Raw genomic sequence first — 20353 nt, 5'->3', positions numbered from 1 at the left:
AAGATTAATACACTGATCAGCTATAACATTAAAACCACTGACGGGTAAAGTGAATAACATTATCTTGTTTCAGTGGCACCTGTCAAGGGGTGAGATATATTAGGCAGGAAGTGAGCAGTCAGTTCTCGAAGTTGATGTGTTGGAAGCAGGAAAAATGGGCAAGTGTATGAGCAATTTTTTACTATTTTTAATTGTGATGGCTAGACGACTCGATCACACCATTTTCAAAACGGCAGGTCTTGTGGGGTTTTTCCTATATGCTGTGGTTAGTATCTACCAAAATGGTCCAAGGAAGAAAAATTGGTGAACCGTTGACAGGGTCATTGGTGCCCAAGACCTTGGGGGCGAAGGCTAGCCTATCTGGTCTGATTCCACAGAAGAGTTACTGTAGTACAAATTGCTGAAAAGGTTAACGCTAGTAGCCGCAGACCGGTCAGAGTGCCCATGCTGACCCCTGTCCAACACCAAAAGCATCAGAACTGGACCCTGAAGCAATGGAAGAAGGTGGCCTGGTCTGATGAATCATGTTTTTTTTTTTTGTTTTTTTTTTTAACATGTGGACAATCATGTGCATGTGCTTTGCTTACCTGGGGAATAAATGCCACCAATATGCACTATGGGAAGAAGGCAAGCTGGCAGAGGCAGTGTGATGCTCTGGGCAATGCTCTGCTGGCATTCATGTGGATGTTACTTTGACACGTACCACCTATCTAAACATTGTTGCAGACCAAGTACACCCCTTCATGGCAACGGTATTCCCTAATGGCAGTGGCCTCTTTCAGCAGGATAATGCGAACTTAAAGGATCTGCTGTTAACATCTTGGTGCCAGATACCACAGCAAACCTTCAGATGTCTTGTGTACTCCATGCTTCGATGGGTCAGAACTGTTTTGGTAGCACAAGGGGGACCTGCACAATATTAGGCAGAAGGTTTTAATATTATGGCTGATTGGTGTATATAAACATATCACATGCACTGAGCACACATACACATATGGAGACAGACACTGTATAGTTTTATTTCAACACGGTTTAAACAGTTATTTTGTAACTTTTTTTAAAAATGTAATTTTATTGACTTCCTTGCAAGTCATAATATTTAATTAAAGGTCTCTACAGAGAATTGTGGAGAAATCCCAGTGCACTCCTCTATGAAGATCTCCATCTTTGTGTTGATTTGCATGTACATTAGGGTCATTATCTTTTAGAGAACCAGTTATGGTCAAATCATAACCTTTTGGCTGATACAAGTTCTGATTTGAAATGTTTTTTTTTTTTCTTTCTTGTTTTTTTTTCTTTCTTTTTTTCCCCTTTCTTTATGTGCCACTTTTTTGGCAGCCATGCTGATGGTTTGCATGGCCAACACGTTTGATGTTTGATGCAGTGAAACTGTGTTTGCTTTCCTGTGTCATTCTATACTTTGTAGCTCTCTAAGTCATTCAGTTCTGTGTGAAAGTAACTTTGCATTTAGAATGTAGCAGCAGACTGTAACTCTGTAGTTACTTTTTCCTTAAAAATTATAATGTCTAAGCACAGAACGAGCAAGAACCCAGATAACGATAACATGTATGAACAAGCTTGCAAAGACCAAATGAAAAATAATAAACTTAGGATGCAGAAATGGACCTGGATATAGCACTGAAATATGTGAGAAGTCCCACACTAAGAAAGACTTGGCAGCACACACTGCAAACATGGAAAGCTTAGCAGTATTTAATCATTTTTACATATCCAGTCGGTATCTTTTGCTTGCTTTTGTCATTTGTTGTTCTATCTCATCTCATCTTTCATGTCCCTATTTTACTTTCTCTGCTTCCTTTTTACGTTTTAATGCTCTTGCTTGCTGTTTCTCTCACTGCATGCGTGTTGACCTCTTTCTCGTGGTCTTGTACTCCCTGCTTCTAGCCCTCCCCCATTTTTGTCAGTGCGAATTAGCTCAAGCAGGGTTGTTGGGGTACATTGGGTGAATTTGGCTCAGTCAAGAGGACATTGTGGTAGGATGTGGGATGATTATTACACACACACACACACACACACACACACACACACACACACACACACACACATATATATATATATATATATATATATATATATATATATATATATATATACACACACACATACACACACACACACACACAGAAAGGTCTTTGTGAGACTGCTTTTGCTGGGTTTTCCAAACTTGTCTAACATATGAGGACAGATTTTTTTTTTCTCTCTCTCAGTGGGCTGTACATATTGCTGGCTCAAAAGGAATCAATGGATGTGGAATTATATGGATATGCTGGTGTGAATGGTGGAAGTTAAAAGAAAATCATAACTTTGATGCATATTCCCAGACAGATTTTGTTGCATCCTTCCAGTTGAAGCAACCTGACTATTCAGATTTTGTGTTAATGCGATGACTCTGACTCTGTGTCTGTATTCAGATTAAAACCCAAAATGTGCCTAAACTAAAAAACACTGGAAACAACTTGAGTTATAATTGGCCTCAATTAGAGATGTGTGCAGGATATTTCCTAACATTTATTTTGCTCTGTTTCCCCAAATATAAACAAAGTAACTTAACCTAATTTAAACCTGGCAGTTACTATTGATGCTGTACATGCATCACGCAGCAGTGTACATGTTCTTTATTTGTTGTGAAAACTTTGTGTGACCACGCACTCATGCCCCATGAAAGAAAAGAAAAAATCCTGCTCACACAAGGTTTTGTTTTTGTTGTGTCCTGCAGGATCCCAGTCCTGATGTAAAACATTAGTGAATCTTTTTGGCAAGCTTTCGAAAAAAATTCCTATTTATATCTGTGTAGAACATACCGTCTGTTAATAATGTATTTGTATTCGGTTATGTCTCTAGGGTATTGGTATATTGCTTTGATTGTCATTCATAAGCATCAATATGATTCTGATATTTCACAGCGATAACAGACAGGCTGTAGGGAATGTACCTCTTTAAAGAAGCAGACAGTGTTTTCAGTCAAAAGCAGTTTGCTAAATGGTCATTAATTACCCTCATGTGCCTAGAGAATGTTCTGGTTGTGTTTTTTTGTTTTCAACATTCATCTTTTAAACAATGACTGCAGTAGACTGTATTCTAATGACTTTAGTTAGTTATAGTGATCGAAATTTGTTTAGATGACTATCAAAAATGGGAGAATGAGAGAGAGAGAGAGAGAGAGAGATTGCATTCAAATCAGAAAGGCAGATGTTAAAAGCCTTAAGCAGATTTAGGTTCGGTACCTGACGCACTTAACACACACAAGCTTCCTGTCATTGGTAACCATAGTGATTGCAGCTTTACTGCTCTGGCTTCGATCCACAAGGTGTTTGTGTGACTTTACTGCCTGTCAGGATCAGTATCCTCTGCAGCCTGAATGCTTAGTTCTTGGTCAGATTTATGAGCGTCCAGAGAGTATAATTGCGGTTCTTTTCTGTATGTTTTTTTGTTGCTCTTTTTGAAAGATACATAATAGGATGTTGCATCTGGATTTGCATGTGATGTTTTTCTTGTACTAATTCAGTGATTTATAGTATAGTTTGTTTTGTAAACCTAACTGGTTTGGCTGTCTTTTCATAAATATGTTATATGGATGTCTTACCTGTAGATCTCACAAGCTGGACAAACGTAGAGGATTGTGTTCTGCTGGAGAGTGTAAGTTCCTCTGTGTGTTTGGGTGGTTGTGTGCATGTGGTTGGATGCATTATAACAGTTAGAGTTAAAATTGTGTGACTTTTCCAGTTTTTCAATCATTTTGTGTTCTCTATTATCCCATTTCTGCCAATAACATTAAATGTTAGTGCGTTTTGTTGTACATGGGGATATGGTTCCATGAAGCAAAAAATACAGCGATTAAAAAAAACAGAAATGGTTTAAAAATAGAGAACTAGACTGTTAGACAATTAAAGAGCATCACTGGATAAAAATATATATATTTGTAGTGCATGCTGTTACTGATGTGCTCATACAAGTTTGGGTGTTTATTGTCTAATGTTTTATTGTCATCAGGTTTTTGAAGAACAGCTTGTCCTTTCTCTGGATGAAGACGAAGAGAATCCCACCACATATAATTCAGGTATCCAGTTATCTCTTCATCTGCATCCACTCTATCAAAGGTAGAAACCCTGGTCCTGGAGAACCCACTAGGGTTGGGATCCTTAGTTGGGATAGGGCTAAATTAAATGTGACCACTGTCTTGTTCAGACAAGCCTTTCATATCATGCAACTGTGTATAATACAGAATAATAATCTATATTCAATGATTGACATCATCGGACTGGACTTGCATGTTGACCATCATTAGTGTATTAAATATTATATAAGGATGTATCTCCTTTTTGGTCATTCATCACAGCCTGGTAGATTCGACAAAACTAATCTTTGTTGTATGTGTGTGCTGGCTTTGACAGAAAATATTTCAAATATGTTTGTTTAGACAGTTTCTTAACTTATAAATGTCTTTTTGGATAAAAACACTTTATACACTCCTAATTTGACCTGTATTGGATTGTAAACTGCTTGATGTGTTGATTCATACTTTTGGTTTCTGCCAAAAAGCCAACATATACAGATTATTGAAACAATTTATATTTTATGACACAATAATGCTCACCAATCTATCGCCCCAACACCTACTAGTTGGGGAGTATGAAGGCTAACATATGCTACCTCCATGCTATGAGAAGCCAGCATCTTTTTGAACTACTGATCATGCTGTGTCACAGGGCAGTGAAAGACATTTTGGAGGAAAGGCTATCCACCCTCTTAAGCATATAAGAGCTCATAGATGCTTGTAATTGGTTAGAGTTGCTGTTATTGACAGGGGAGAGAGAGTATACCCATCCCTCCTACCCAGAGAGCATGGCCAACTTTGCTCCATTGGCTCCAGTGATGGCTGTGGCACTGTTGAGAATCGAACTTGCGATCCCCAAACTATCTCTCCCAACTCTCATTGACTTTATTTTGCACTTTGACCAGAGAGTGGACTCAAATTAATTCCTCCAAAAGGATTCAATCATAAACACATTGTCTAAAGTTGAGGGCATGGTAAAAGCAATAGAATGTACCTTTAAGGCTTTGGGGACCTCTTTAATAGAAATCTGTTAGGGACAATATTTTGTAACATTGTAAACGGCATACTACATATTAAATAGTATGTCAGAAATGTAGTGATAACAGGTGGTGTATAATTCGACATACTGTTTATTGCAGTAATATGGGGTTTGGGACAAATGCCAATTATTCAATGCTATTTTAGTATTATGAAAATAAGAAATTTTAATATAGCACATCAAAACAAGCACTTTTCTTTTTGCATTTTTGTTGTTGAAAAATTGTAGATTTCCTCACTAACCTGTTTTGCTTGCTGGCTCTCCAGTATTCTGCAGGTGACTCTGCAGATGATAACAAGATTCACTCCCATTTGCACATGTACAGGTGTACATGGGCATTGGAGCTCTTGTACGGTTCTCTCCGTAAAAGTCTTACCCTAAGACAAGGGTAAAACATAAAAATAGGCAGTAAACAATAAAAATTACAAATAATACAGACAACAAATATTAATCGCAACAGATCACGATAACAATAAATAACCAGCAATATAATAAAAACATAAAATACAATTTGTACAGCCAGTTGCTTCCAGGGGCTGTATATTACACTATGATAGCAGCATTTATGGTATGTTTGCTATGTATGTGTGTGTAAACAAGGAAAATTACTTAGAGGTGAGTCCTTAAGATGTGAGTTGGGGGAGTGGGTATCTCCCTGAATATCCCCGGCTATCTGCTTGTCTGGTACTGTAACTGCTGGAAAGAAGCTTGTGATAACACTTGCGGTGAGCTTTGATGCTCTCTGGTCTGTGGCATCAGAGGTGGTAACCTAAGATCCTCCAGGTGCACAGAGAGCAACCTGGGTGGTGGGGTCTTTGAGAATGGCCCTAGCTTTGTTCTGGCAGTGGTGGGTGAATAGAATGTCTATGGGAGGGAGATGGGATCCTCTCATAGGAGTCCTGATGACCCTCTGTAGGGCCTTCCTCTCCTTCAGTGTGGGGTTTCCAAATCACACTATGATGCCTCTGGTGAGAATGCTTTCTACTAATACTCTGCAGGCCTGGGTAAGGGTTTAGCAGTTCAGACAGGCTTTTTTCACCAACCTAATTAAGTAAAAAAGGTGCTGCTGGGGTTTCTGACAATGGCTATGGTGTTTGACCAAGTTAAGTCACTGGCAATGTACAGGCCCGGAAATTTAAAGCCATCTACCCACTCCACCTCAGTACCTCTGATAAGCAGTTGCTGTGAAGGAGGAACCCGCTTCCAAAAAGATAGAATAAGCTCCTTGGTTTTGGCTGCATTTAGGACAAGGTTGTTATCTTCCCCATAACTGATTGTGTTGGCCACCAGCTGCCGATACTGGGATTCATCGCTTCCCTTTATAAGTTCTGGGATGGTTGTGTCATCTGCAAATTTGAATCTGTGATTATGTTTGTATTTGGATGAATGGTTCAGCTGAAACAGTATTACCTAGACTCACTGTTAGGATTGTAATCTTCGGGTTATGATTCTTAAAAAGAGAGTAAGAGAAAGTACACAAGAAAAGAAGGCACTCTCTCCCGCCACACTCTTCCCGCACCAAGCGCATTGGAGAGTTGCCAAATGACATACAAAATTCAAATGGCAGGATCTCCGATTTATTAAAAGAAAGGCAGAGTATATGTATCGTCCTCGACACACAACAGAGACAGCTGGTTAACTATTGATTGGCTAGGCGGAAGGGCATATTTGCATATGACAGGAAACATATCAGTGTAAGCGAGGAACAACTCCATATATGGTATTCAGGAAGTCATATGAATGCGAGTAAATGGTATTTGGAAAGATATGGTCAGAGGCTTTATTTGTCTGTGCCTGGTTGGAACTGGTTTCCTGCAGTGGTGGAAGAGTTAACAAAGGAACAAAGAGGAAAAAAGTGTTAACAAAAGAACAAAGACGAAAAGTGTTAACAAGGGAATAGAGAGAGAAGAGTGTTCACAGTAAACTTATCACTCACCACCTGCATCTTTCTTTCAGAAGGTCTAAAATCCAGTTACAGGTGGGAGTGGGCAGCCCAAGATCTACCAGCTTTGCAATGAGCTTATTGGGCCGAACAGTATTAAAGGCTGTAGGTGTTAGGGTTGTTCAGGTGTTCCAGAGCTGAGTGGAGTCCAATAGCCACAGCATCATCTACCAGACAGTTTTGCCAGTAGGCGAACTGCAGAGGGTCAATGGTCACAGGAATGATAGTCAATGGATTTCAACACCAGTTTCTCCAGGCACTTCATGGAGACTGATGTGAGGGCCACTGGGTGGAAGTCATTCAAGTCTGTTGCCTCTGACATTTTGGGGATAAGTACAATGACTGAATATGTTCAGTTGCCCTGGAACAACAGCCTGCACCAGTGATGAGTTAAAGAGGAGCAGCACAGGCTTCCAATACTCTAGGTGACACTCCTTATGATGGTTGACCTGCTGCAGAGACTTAACCGAGAGCATACCACAATGTTGCACTATGTGGAGCGCAGTCTTACCGCCATTCACCATTCATTCTGTCTCATTCAGTCTCATTTAACAGTGGGGTCATGTGGCATATTTCATGCACATTTTAGTTTAATAATCTATATGGCTTCTCAGTGCTGGGGTTATAGCCACATCTTTTTTCTGTCAGGGTGGAACATGACAACCATCAGTGGTTTACCCAATTATGAATCAACAGCAGTGCAAAAACCCCATGAGTTAGATTTTTTTTATCTGCTAAATCAGTAGTGTTACATTTTCAATTCCTTCAAACAGACCTTACATTCTTTTAAAAACAAGTGGGCTCTACTCCTGTCAACCAAGAACAGGAATCTGAGGCTACAGTGAATATGAATCAGCACAGCATCACTGAAACTGGACAGTTGAAGATTGGAAAAACATCACCTGGTATTTGCTCAGTTTTGGTGAGTCTGCGACCACTGTAGCTTCTGATTCTTGTTCTTAGCTGACAGGATTTTAACCCTGGTGTGGGTGGTCTTCTGCTGTGGTGGCCCATCTGCCTCAATGACTTTCATGTGCTTTCCTGTCAGCTCGAACCAGTCTGGCCGTTCTGTGTAAACACTACAGACTGTTGTGTGTGAACATATCAAGAAGATCAGCAGTTTCTAAAATACTTCAACCAGCCCATCTGATACCAATAATCAAGCCATAGTCAGCATCACTGACATAATTTGTTTTCTACATTCTGATATTTTATATATCAATTAACTGAAGCTCTTGACCTTTAGGGATTGTACTGCTGCCATGTGATTGGCCAATTGGATAATTGCATGAATGAGCATGGATAGGGAAGTGTTCAGCGAGAGTATATTACTATTGGTTATTTCTGCTGGTCATTTTATGGAAGATATAATGTAACACAATCATTTATTTACTGCAGCATGCATGCATCTGGAAAAATACTGAATGGATGGATATTGAAGTGGCAAATCCCAGAGACTCTGCTAATAATTTCATTACCCACCTACCTCTGTCAAACTAATCCATTCCAAATAGGACTGTAGTCTCATGGAAATAGACTTTGATTTTGAAAATTGTTGGCAATAATTCATGCATCTCATTTGATAGTTTTCTTTTCTTTTCTGTTTTTTGTATTTGTATTTTTTTGTGCTCAACACATCACAGCTATAGAGACATTAAGATTTGTGCTTTGTCTAATGTCTTTTAAAGGAGCTCCATTTTCTTGCCCAGTGGTTTGTTAGATTACATCTGTTAATGACACTTTTGACACAACACTGACTGAGAAGAAGAGTGGATTAAGAGCTCAAATGTAATGATTCATGTGCATGAGAGTGTGACATGGTATTGTATCTCTTCTCACACACACACACACACACACACATATGCAAGCACCAAACTGAATCTAATTGCACAAGTGACATTAATGTTAATAATTTCAGATGGTTGGATTTGCATAATAGCTGTCATTTAAGATGACCTGCTCTGTTCCTTGTTACGGAATATGTAGACATGTTTCAGGTTTTCCCCCTTTTCAGCTCCTTATACTTTTTTTTAGTTCAAGGTAAACTGCTCATTCACACATACAAGATGATTCAGTGGTAGCACTTATGATTTTTTTTTATTTTTTACCCTTTTCTATGAAGATGCACAAGACACGAAAACTATGCTTTTTGAAAACTTTTCAGTCAAAGCACCAGTCAGAATGAACATGAATAAAAATCAGCCAGTGGAAGTCTGGTAGCTTACTTTCGCTTTGTGCCAACTTTATGCAGGTGAAGGTGAACCTTGATGTGTGATTTTCATGAGTCTTGGACATGTGCGTTAATAGAAACCCAAAAGGCAGGACTGTGGTCTTTTTGGTCTTAATATTAATATAAACCTCCTATTTATTTTTACTAAGTAGTGATCACATCAGACTTTTGCCTCTCTGTTTTCTTACTTTTGCACATCTGGGGAAAATAGCTGTCTCATCCACTGGCATATTCTAGGGTTTCTGTGGTAAAATGTATTTTTTTTTCTGTCTGCCTTCTAGATTTTTATTAGGTTTTGTTACAAATATTGGCACCTCTGACACGCACAGAAGAGTTTATCACCGTGGCAATGTAAAATACTTCCTATAAGTTGTCAGGGTCATGGCTGTGTGGGGGTAGGGGGAGAGGCTTGCATCTTACATACTGAGAGAAGAGGTTGTAAATTTCTACACACACACACCCCTTCTTTACTGTTGCTGTCCTGGTTTCAGTAAGATGTATCTCTATGCTGTATTTAGTACCACATAAAATCTTGGTAATCCAAGAGCGTAGAGAAAGAGGGGGAGATTGTGTTTGTGTGTGTGACAGAGAGAGAGAGAGAGAGGCTAAGGGAGGAGAGAGAATAAAACAGTCATGACTTTAGTGCTCAGCCAAGACTTCGTTGGAGCCCCTGCTTTGCTCCTTGCTTTTGCTCCATGAAGACATCTTAAAAGAAAGAGAGGGTAAAAACCCTTATAAAAACCTGAGGCAGGCGTCTGAAGAAAATTTTCAGGAGAAAATTTGTGCAGGAGTTCCAGCACACACTTCCAGCCACTTGCGTGGTAGACACATCTCAAAAGAGTGAAAAGAGAGAGAGGATTTAAATGCTCACGACCTGAAGAAGACAAACGGGAGCTGAAAAAAGAAGTGTAAATGTGAGTCAGACGTCTGGAGAAACTTTTGCAGGAGAAATTTTTTGCACAGGGCTTCTACACGCACTTCCAGCCACTGTACACGTGTCTCACTTCCTACTATGGCGCTCTGCTTTTCCTCAGGAGACTTTTTTTTTTTTTTTTTTGCTCATTTTCAAATCTTATCTGTTGATCTGGATTGTGATCAAGGCACATAAAGACATTTAACTGCTGGGGATTCGCGTGCACGCAGTCCATACACACTTATAGGTTAACTGATACAGAACACTCATGCATATGCATGGCAAAGCGTGCGGCTTTTCAGCAGAGACAGGAAGTCCGCCACATACAGAGAAGACTATCCAGACTCGTACAAATCACATACACACATGGCTGTAATCTACTTTCAGCATGTTGGACTCTGGGTCTGTCTGAGCTATCAGCGTGTTGATTTTGGACCATCAGGAGGCAGGGGGCCGAGTTTGCAGCATGCATGCACATAAATGTTGAAAATTGAGTTTTCGCTCACTGTGTAATCACAGATTGCTGGTGTTTATCAGACAGTGTCTGCTGTTTGATTTATTGTAAAGTGTGTTCAGTTATAATTCACATTACTTCACAAGACTTTGTACTCGGCAGATCATTTGCTTGGAGGATGGTAGATAAATGGACTTGATGCTAGTTGCAGTTTTTACTGTTTAATAGGTATTTTTGTATACTATTGAAGGCTAATGTCAGACACTTTCATTACTTTCCTGTTTATTTACTTGAAGACTGCAGGTAGTTTTGAGTATATATTTAACAGAACAGTGTAGTGAATTTGTATTTTTGTGTGTGTGATGTGTGTTGGAATTTGAGTTGTCTTGCCCCCCTGCGTGTCCACAGACCCTCCTGGGCCTTCATTAGCATGGCCGGTTAATGATTCCTAAACCTTGGCTGACCTTGCGGATTCTTCAGGACACCATATGTAAAAAAAAAAAAAAAAGAAAAAAAAAAAACTCCTTTCGCTCCTCTCTGGTAGGCCAAGGGGATTGGATGTCTGATTTTCCCCTGCACCAAAAACGTGGGAGTATAGTGTGTCGAAAGAGCCCACCTTCTTGCACACTGACATTTAGTCATCAGTGCCTTCACTGGCTTTCACCCCCAGTCTCCAGAATCGTGCTTGAGGATTTTTTTTCTTGGTGCTGTGGGCATTTTCGGAGAGGTTTTTTTTTTTCCAGAACGTGCAAAAATTAAGTCAAGTTTAAAAGAAAAGAAGCATGGACTCGGATTCAGATTCTCCTTTTAACTACTCCTGGCCTTCCTTTCCTAAAATGAGGATTCTGAAACGGAGGACGAAACCAGGTAACGAGGGCGGGGTGAGGGATGATGGAAAGGGAAAAAGTGAGTGGGAGGGTGTTCAAATGCTCCAGGGACGAAATATTAATCGCTCACCTGAACAAGTGTAATTATCATAAAACCAGATTATCAGGTTCTCAGGTCGCATTTTTTCCGTTTTCTCTGCAGTCAAAACACAACATTGACGCTCACATTTTCCATGATGGCAACTGTAGTGCAGATCCAAGTATTAGGCAAGAAATAACAAATATGCCAATCAGTAACCCGAGGTCTGGAGCTGTGAGGCGGCAATACTACCTGCTGCTGTGCCACTGCACAACTATTATTCTTAACATACCTTAATTGCCTGATGTAATGTATTGCAATTATTTGCACCAGGGGTAAAATGCAGTGTATCTGTATAGTGCTTTAAATATCTTTCTGTATTTGGATTAAAACCTGAAGTGGGCGTGGCCTAAGTGTGAAGGGGGTTTTCGTCTTTTTCTTTTCTTTATTTTAATAAACCATATTACTATGCCCCAGGAAATGCCAGCATTGTCAAAATGGTCCAGATTCTGTTTTAGACAGTTTCTCAAATTCGGCTACATCACTCGAGTTTATAATTAATCTTAACTAGAGATGAACGTAGGCCTGTTTTTTTTTTTTTTTTTTTTTTTTTTTTTTTTTTTTTTTTTTTTTTTTTTTTTTAAAAAGAATCTCTCATGTTCTTATTTTATATTTTTATATTTTACTCTTTCACCTGCATGAAAATAAAAACCTCCAGCTCATATGATTTTTATTTTTATTGCATTCTGTGGAATCCCAGTCCTGATGCACACTCCTGTGAGCCTTTCTGGCAAGCTTTTCTAAATAAATAACAATAGAGCATCACCTATTCTTTTCTGTATTTGTATCTGTTTAGAACATGTGTTCATTTTGAATAACGTATTCATATTCAGTAGCATCGCTAACATGAACATGTTGTCCATGACAAGAAGAGCTCAGTACACCTTGACCCATGTTTCTCTTTGTTGCGAAGTTCTTTGATTTATTGACGAATGCCCAGTTGGCCTGGAAGCTCAGTATGAGGTGGTTGTTTTTGAGCGTGTTTGTGAAGAGGAGGATCTGTTTCACTGACGTCAAGATCAGACAGTTCCGTTATTGTTGGAAGCCTCTGAACTAACCTTTTTAGAGCAGAGCTAGTAAATCCTTTTCTGTGAATTTAATTCATTTCACCAGATACCATGTTGTTGTTGTTGTCGTCTCTAGTTTGTCTGTACATACAGGCCTATGCATATACACATTACTTTGTACAGCTTTTACAGAAATGCATTATGTTTATGTGACTGGCGTCCTAGTGGGATGATTAAGGAAATTCCCCTTGGATGAACAGGATTTCCTTTACATTAGCCAGCCAGACAGCAGGCCAGACATCAAACACTCTCTCTCTCTCTCTCTCTCTCTCTCTCTCTCTCTCTCTCTCTGTGTGTGTGAGTGATGCAAGGAGACAGTGAGAGACTTGTATTACTTGGCTGTTTGAGACCAGGATACACATGTTTACTGTTTATCCAGCCCTCTCAGACTCCAGCATACCTCGGTGTTTACTTTCCTTTCCCATAATAATTCCATATTTCCCGCACACAAATCCATTCCTTCGTTCTGGGCTTCTATAATTTATGGTAGTTTCTCAGCACATCTGGTTGGCCGGTTTATTTAAAAAATGTTTAATGCTTTTATATTTTACACACAAGTGCTGTGTTATTACCCTTAGGCAACAGTAGAGCAGCGCCAATAGTTTGATGTATTAAATTTCTGGAAAAAACATGATTTTCTTGTAACAAGCCAGTGTGGAGTTAAAGTTTGTTTTTCCTGGAAATATATAATAAAACAATAAGACTAATATGGTATAAGTGCTATTTAATTTTTTTTACTGAATTATTCAGACATGCAGAAAGATGACATATTGAAGGAAAAACTAATATATGTTTTATTAAGGAATTTGGCCACAAGAACAGCCTCAGTGTGCCTTGGCATCGGTTCTAACAGTCACCAAGGTAGTGCTAACATGTCGCTCCAAAATCTCTTGTAGGGGTTTTATTTGAGTTAAGATCTGGTGAGTGTGAAGGTCAGAGCATATGATTTATATTAATTTCTTCAAACCATTCAGTGAGCCCTTGTGTTCTGTGGATAGAGGTAGCAAAATGCCCTCACAGAATAACAGGGCCATTTTTCCTTTAATTTGTCACCTTCTTGTTTGTATGTGACTTCCGAGCATGCATGCACGGACACTCATTGTCATGGAGTTATCATTCCAGAAATTGTCAAGTCTATTGTCAGTTTCGTTACACATCACTGTACCAAATAGACAATAATTGTTAATTGTTATTTTTTTCCCCTTTTTCTGTCTTTTCTTTTTGCTTTCACAGAGAAATCGTGTTCCCCTCCAGGTTTCAGCTCTCCATTCCAGCTTCAGTCTACAGACATCACTTCTGCCAGACTCACAGCCATGCTCAACCGCACCGGCAAGGTGTGACGTGTGTGTGTGTGGGTGTGAGAGCATGTTTGAATGTTTAGATAGCATGTTTGAATCTGTAGATATCATGAAATAAGCAACACTCTTACCCTTGCATTCAGTTTACTTTTAAAGTGATCTCGTTTTTTTCCCATTAAATCCCTTCAGTTTAGAGACTTGGCCAGGGATTATAAGTTTCTGTAAATTTCTTAGGAATTGTAATGTAAGTTTAAACCACAGCATTTTGGCATTCATGTGTCTATGAGCCTAAATTTCTTTCTTTCTTTTTTTTTTTTTTCTTCTTTATTTTGTGGTAGAATGATGACCATAGGAAATACAACATTGCCACAGTACCAAATAACAGCTCTGCCACTGACCCGCAACCTGCTGTCAAGGTTGAAGGGACGAGAGAGCAACGCCCATTCTCTCATCCTTTCTCGCCATCTTTCACTCAGTTCTCCACCACATCTTCAGCAGGACTGGTCTTGGACCGGTTTCTTCGTGGCAGCAGCCACAGTGAACACAACAATCACAGTGCAAGTTCACCTCCAGAATCATATGAAATTAGGTGAGTACATGCAGCAGGTAATTAAAAAGAAAGAACGACATCTTTTGATAACCTGCTGAAAATCATTATCTGATCAGTCATGACCTACAGTAGCATCATTTTTGTTTATCATGTGGTAAACACTACCATTTCACTACCATTAGTCCAGTCAGTCTTGTAAGTCGAAAAAGTTAAAGTTTATTAATTTAGTATTTAAGTTATTAAAATGCCACATAATCTGCATAACCGCAAACAACAATGAGACCTTGGAGTTATAAGCTTCTTATATGATTCAACTTGTATAAAGAATAAAACACATGGAGGAAGCATGCTGTTATTGAAAATAATCAACAACAGGGTGGTGTGATGTGACCCAAAGCATATTTACTGTTGCAGGGCTAAAATATAAAGGGTTTGTTACTTAGCCTGCTGCTCTACTATAACCAAAAACGGAAATAGGTGCAGCCGAAGGTTAAATGTGTGTTTTAGTTTATGATTTAAATATCTGAATCCATTTAATTAATTATCTGACTCCAATTAATAATAACTGCTAACTTATTTATCTGACTTCTAGAATAATCTTCTAATCAGTGCTAGAAGTGTAAAATCTCAGTGTTCTAATAGTAAAAGCAGATTTAAGCAAAGCAGTTCATTAAAATGACATTACTACGTCAGATGCTTTTATATAGCTTCTCTGTTAAACCATTATGTTGTTAGCTCAGAGGTTTCAATCAACGTGCAAGCCTAGGCCTTTCCTATTTTACTTGTCAGAGGTTCTGTTTAAGCTTGCAAGTATTAGCCTTTTCTTTTAGCTTGTCAGAGGTTGACTTCAAACATGTCTAACGTATTATAACTTTACCTTAAGACACTATTTCTTGTAACTATACAAAACATATAGATCATTCACTCTTAGTGCATCATACTTTTTCAGAAGAACTATTTATAGATAGAATAACAAATGAATTTTTTACACAAAATCACAAATGAAGTTATGCATAAAATAGAAACAAATGTAACTTAAGCCCTGTTCACACCAAGATGATTTTCGCAGCGTGTAAACAGTTCGTTTAATGCCCCAATGGCTGTCAATGAGTGTGTTCACGCCCAGGCATAAAACGCGTGGCGTCAAAGCGTCTTATTTTTTTAACGTCGATGGGTTCTTTTTTTTTTTTTTTTCACCAAATTACATTTTGGAAAAGTACAAACGTGCTTTAGTGAGTTTGCAGAACGTGTGTGAACAGCTTAAAGATGTAAATACTGGCTCTCTTCTTCTTCTCAGTGATAAGCGGGTGTCGGAAACGGAAAGTTGTGCAGCGCCACCTTGTGTATTTCTGCTTTTCAATAAGTGCCATCTACTGTCAGGGAGTGACACTTTCATTCAGCGTGTTGACCGCGATTAATGCGTGGGTGTGAACACAAAAAAAAACGCGTAGGAAAACAGACCATTTAACACGCCGTGAAAAATGTCCCGGTGTGAACAGGCCCTTACAAAATGTTGATCAATGTCACGGACATAGGGTGCGTGATGGAAAAGGCATTGATAGCAAAAAGTACTGATTGCAAAAGACCCATCTGACGGTACAAGGCAGCCTCTGATGGTACAAGCCACTCCCTTGATGTTACAAGCCATCTCTGGGTTCTACCTAGCATACCCTCTTATACCTCTGAGCCTCTTTGTAATGTATAGTGACCAGGATGCCAAATGGAAAAGAAACTTTGTTTTATGGCAAGGTGGACCCCCAGCTGATTATCTCACCCTAAAGAACTTGTATGTGATGTTCCTGAGCATGAGTCTATGGGAACAAAAAGCAAAATGTCTCCCATGTAAACCATGGGGTGCCAGCATGTATATGTGCGTGGGTATAGGTGTGTGTGCAGAAAGAGCTCACATTGCAACATGTATTGTAAATGTTGTTTTCGAAACCTATATGATATTTATATCATATCACCACATCATTCACCATGAAATATGGATAAAAATTATACCAAACATGCTCTGAGGAATATTGTTATTAAACACAGTTTAGATGATCAGGTTAAGTTCACATTGTATCTCTGAAACCCATTCCTGATCATTTTAACCTTAATCAAATTACTGCCACCATTTATAAATCTACTACACTGTTACCACTAAAGTTGTATAATTTCCAATAGCAGCATATCCCAAACTAATTTCTAACTTTTATACCACAGCAAATTGCCAAAGCGAACATATTTTTTTAATTAAAGGATGATAGGTCATGCATTTTATTTGTTTAATGTTGTGGAACATCGGTGAAAAATGTTAGTTCCTGTTATCATGTACATTATAGCAGCTACAAACAGGCATTCCCTCACCAGTCGCTCCTCTTTTCCCTCTCCTGAAGTTAATATTTAAAAGTGAAAAAAACAAGACAGCTTGTCATGTTAGAGAAACTGCAAAGCTCAAAGCCTTAAAATGGGAGACTTTCCTGTGTCTCAAAAGTCAAAGTTACAGCTTTGCCTCTGACTGTTACAAAGTGTTGACATTGGAGACTTCTTCCAAAAATGCTAGACATTTGCACAGAGAAAGTCAGGCCATATTGATTACACACATTTGTAATGTGTTTATATGGATCATCCGCCATACAGATCCCTGTGCTAATTGTTTTTATAGAAAATTTATAAAATAGAGAAAGTTTTAACATTCCAAGGTTTTCATTGGTCCTCACCTTAACAAGGAGCAGTACACACCTAGATGAAATCTGAACATGCAGACACATGTTTGGAAGGAGAACATCGTCTATACCATCTATAGGATGGTAAATCTTAAGCTAGTAAAAATAAAAATGATTTCTAGCTGTGTTTATGGGATACATCAGAGACCGGGATCTTTCACGGTTTCCAAGTATTCAGTGGTATTGACTGACCTTCATATTTTATTCAATCATCATTTGATAGTTCTTATTTAATGTTTGAACCATTAAGAATGAAACTTTCCAAACTCCCACAAAGCCCAAATCTCGTGGCCTTGGAAATGGACAGTGAAGAGGAGGATGATGACTTACTTATGAAGAAGCCCCTCCCTCAGATATCATCTGAAAATAAGGACAACGGAGATAAACAGGACCGCTTTAATCCATCCTCGGGCCTCAGCTGCACTCGCTGTCACTCTGCTTCCTCTGACTGTAACCATGCCTCCCAAAAGGTACCAATACACACTTTCCTGATTTATCATAATGCTTCTTGCAAGTCACGGCACTAATATTTTATACAGTCATAACATTTAATACTAATACAGCATTTTATTTTATATAGATTATTTGAGAATACATTATTTAAAATGAATACATGGTGGTATGGTGGCCTGGGAAAACCTACTATTTAATTCAATTCAATTTTATTTGTGTAGTGCTCTTAAAATGGATATTGTCACACAGCTGCTTTACAGAAATAAATACATTCGGGATATAGATTTTAAATGTATGAATTTATCACTAATGAGCAAGCCAGAGGCGACAGTGGCATGAAAACACTCCCTGAGACGATGTGAGGAAGAAACCTTGAGAGGAACCAGACTCAAAAGGGAATCAATCCTTATCTGGGTGATAACAGATAGTGCTATTATAAATAAATCCCTTCTATAACTGTGTGTTACATGGTCGAAAAGTGCAATGTGTAACCAGGAAATTCATTACAGTTTTCACATGAAGTGTGTTTTGTTGAACTTATCCACTGTTCACTGATGGAGACTTGAGTGCAAAACTGGCAATTGCAGTCCTAAAGCTATCATAGCAGTTGTTCATATGAATTGTTTTCCAAAGCCATTGTCATTGTTTAAGTGGTACTACACATACTTCTGAAAACTACAGAATTTTGTGAACTGACATGCTTCTCTTTTGCACATTTCTCCCTTCGGACTGCAATGCAGGAGCACAGTCAAATTGACAGCTAATATCTGATTACAAACTCAAATGATTAGGCTTATGTCATCTGCACAATAGCAAGTAGCTATCCAACAAATTGATCAAAGTGTGACATTCACGGTGTGAGATTCTTACACTGAGCTAGCAAGGTTTTATATATATACAGTATCTCACAAAAGTGAGTACACCCCTCACATTTTTGTAAATGTTTGATTACATCTTTTCATGTGACAACACTGAAGAAATGACTTTGCTACAATGTAAAGTAGTGAGTGTACAGCTTGTATAACACTGTAAATTTGCTGTCCCCTCAAAATAACTCAACACACAGCCATTAATGTCTAAACCGCTGGCAACAAAAGTGAGTACACCCCTAAGTGAAAATGTCCAAATTGGGCCCAATTAGCCATTTTCCCTCCCCTGTGTCATGTGACTTGTTAGTGTTACAAGGTCTCAGGTGTGAATGGGGAGCAGGTGTGTTAAATTTGGTGTCAGCGCTCTCACACTCCCTCATACTGGTCACTGGAAGTTCAACATGGCACCTCATGGCAAAGAACTCTCTGAGGATCTGAAAAAAAGAATTGTTGCTCTATATAAAGATGGCCTAGGCTATAAGATGATTGCCAAGACCCTGACACTGAGCTGCAGCACGGTGGCCAAGACCTTACAGCGGTTTAACAGGACGGGTTCCACTCAGAACAGGCCTTGCCATGGTCGACCAAAGAAGTTGAGTGCACGTGCTCAGCATGATATCCAGAGGTTGTCTTTGGGAAATAGACATATGAGTGCTGCCAGCATTGCTGCAGAGGTTGTAGGGGTGGGGGGTTAGCCTGTCAGTGCTCGGACCATACGCCACACACTGCATCAAATTGGTCTGCATGGCTGTCGTCCCAGAAGGAAGCCTCTTCTAAAGATGATGCACAAGAAAGCCCGCAAACAGTTTGCTGAAGACAAGCAGACTAAGGACATGGATTACTGGAACCATGTCCTGTGGTCTGATGAGACCAAGATAAACTTATTTGGTTCAGATGGTGTCAAGCGTGTGTGGTGGCAACCAGGTGAGGAGTACAAAGACAAGTGTGTCTTGCCTACAGTCAAGCATGGTGGTGGGAGTGTCATGGTCTGGGGCTGCATGAGTGCTGCCAGCACTGGGGAACTACAGTTCATTGAGGAAACCATGAATGCCAACATTTACTGTGACATACTGAAGCAGAACATGATCCCCTCCCTTCGGAGACTGGGCCGCAGGGCAGTATTCCAGCATGATAACGACCCCAAACACACCTCCAAGATGACCGCTGCCTTGCTAAAGAAGCTGAGGGTGAAGGTGATGGACTGGCCAAGCATGTCTCCAGACCTAAACCCTATTGAACATCTGTGGGGCATCCTCAAACGGAAGGCTGAGGAGCATAAGATCTCTAACATCCACCAGCTCTGTGATGTCATCGTGGAGGCGTGGAAGAGGACTACAGTGGCAACCTGTGAAGCTCTGGTGAACTACATGTCCAAGAGGGTTAAGGCAGTGCTGGAAAATAATGGTGGCCACACAAAATATTGACACTTTGGGCCCAATTTGGACATTTTCACTTAGGGGTGTACTCACTTTTGTTGCCAGTGGTTTAGACATTAATGGCTGTGTGTTGAGTTATTTTGAGGGGACAGCAAATTTACAGTGTTATACAAGCTGTACACTCACTACTTTACATTGTAGCAAAGTGTCATTTCTTCAGTGTTGTCACATGAAAAGATATAATCAAATATTTACAAAAATGTGAGGGGTGTACTCACTTTTGTGAGATACTCTCTCTCTGTGTGTGTGTGTGTGTGTGTGTGTGTGTGTGTGTGTGTGTGTAAAACCAAAGTAAGGTTATAAAGTAAATAATGAAATTAATTTCCACGTTATTTTGGTGAATTAAA

At 39.3% G+C, this 20353-nt stretch overlaps 1 protein-coding gene across 7 annotated transcripts in view; it reads left to right on the top strand.

Annotated features, from left to right (window-relative positions):
- Positions 1-20353, top strand: part of arhgef28a (Rho guanine nucleotide exchange factor (GEF) 28a) — a 127830-nt gene that overhangs the window by 53955 nt on the left and 53522 nt on the right. For all 7 annotated transcript variants that reach the window (XM_053618307.1, XM_053618308.1, XM_053618310.1 and 4 more), the window contains exons 8-12: positions 3611-3657; positions 4012-4078; positions 13920-14020; positions 14323-14573; positions 17526-17718. In XM_053618307.1, the coding sequence (XP_053474282.1) occupies positions 3611-3657; positions 4012-4078; positions 13920-14020; positions 14323-14573; positions 17526-17718 (659 nt within the window). The remainder of the gene's footprint in view (positions 1-3610; positions 3658-4011; positions 4079-13919; positions 14021-14322; positions 14574-17525; positions 17719-20353) is intronic.

Source organism: Ictalurus furcatus, chromosome 28 (assembly GCF_023375685.1).
Source record: "Ictalurus furcatus strain D&B chromosome 28, Billie_1.0, whole genome shotgun sequence".
NCBI classification, from domain to species: Eukaryota; Metazoa; Chordata; class Actinopteri; order Siluriformes; family Ictaluridae; genus Ictalurus; species Ictalurus furcatus.
Note: the sequence above shows the minus strand (reverse complement) of the source record. Positions and strands in the feature narration are given on the sequence as shown.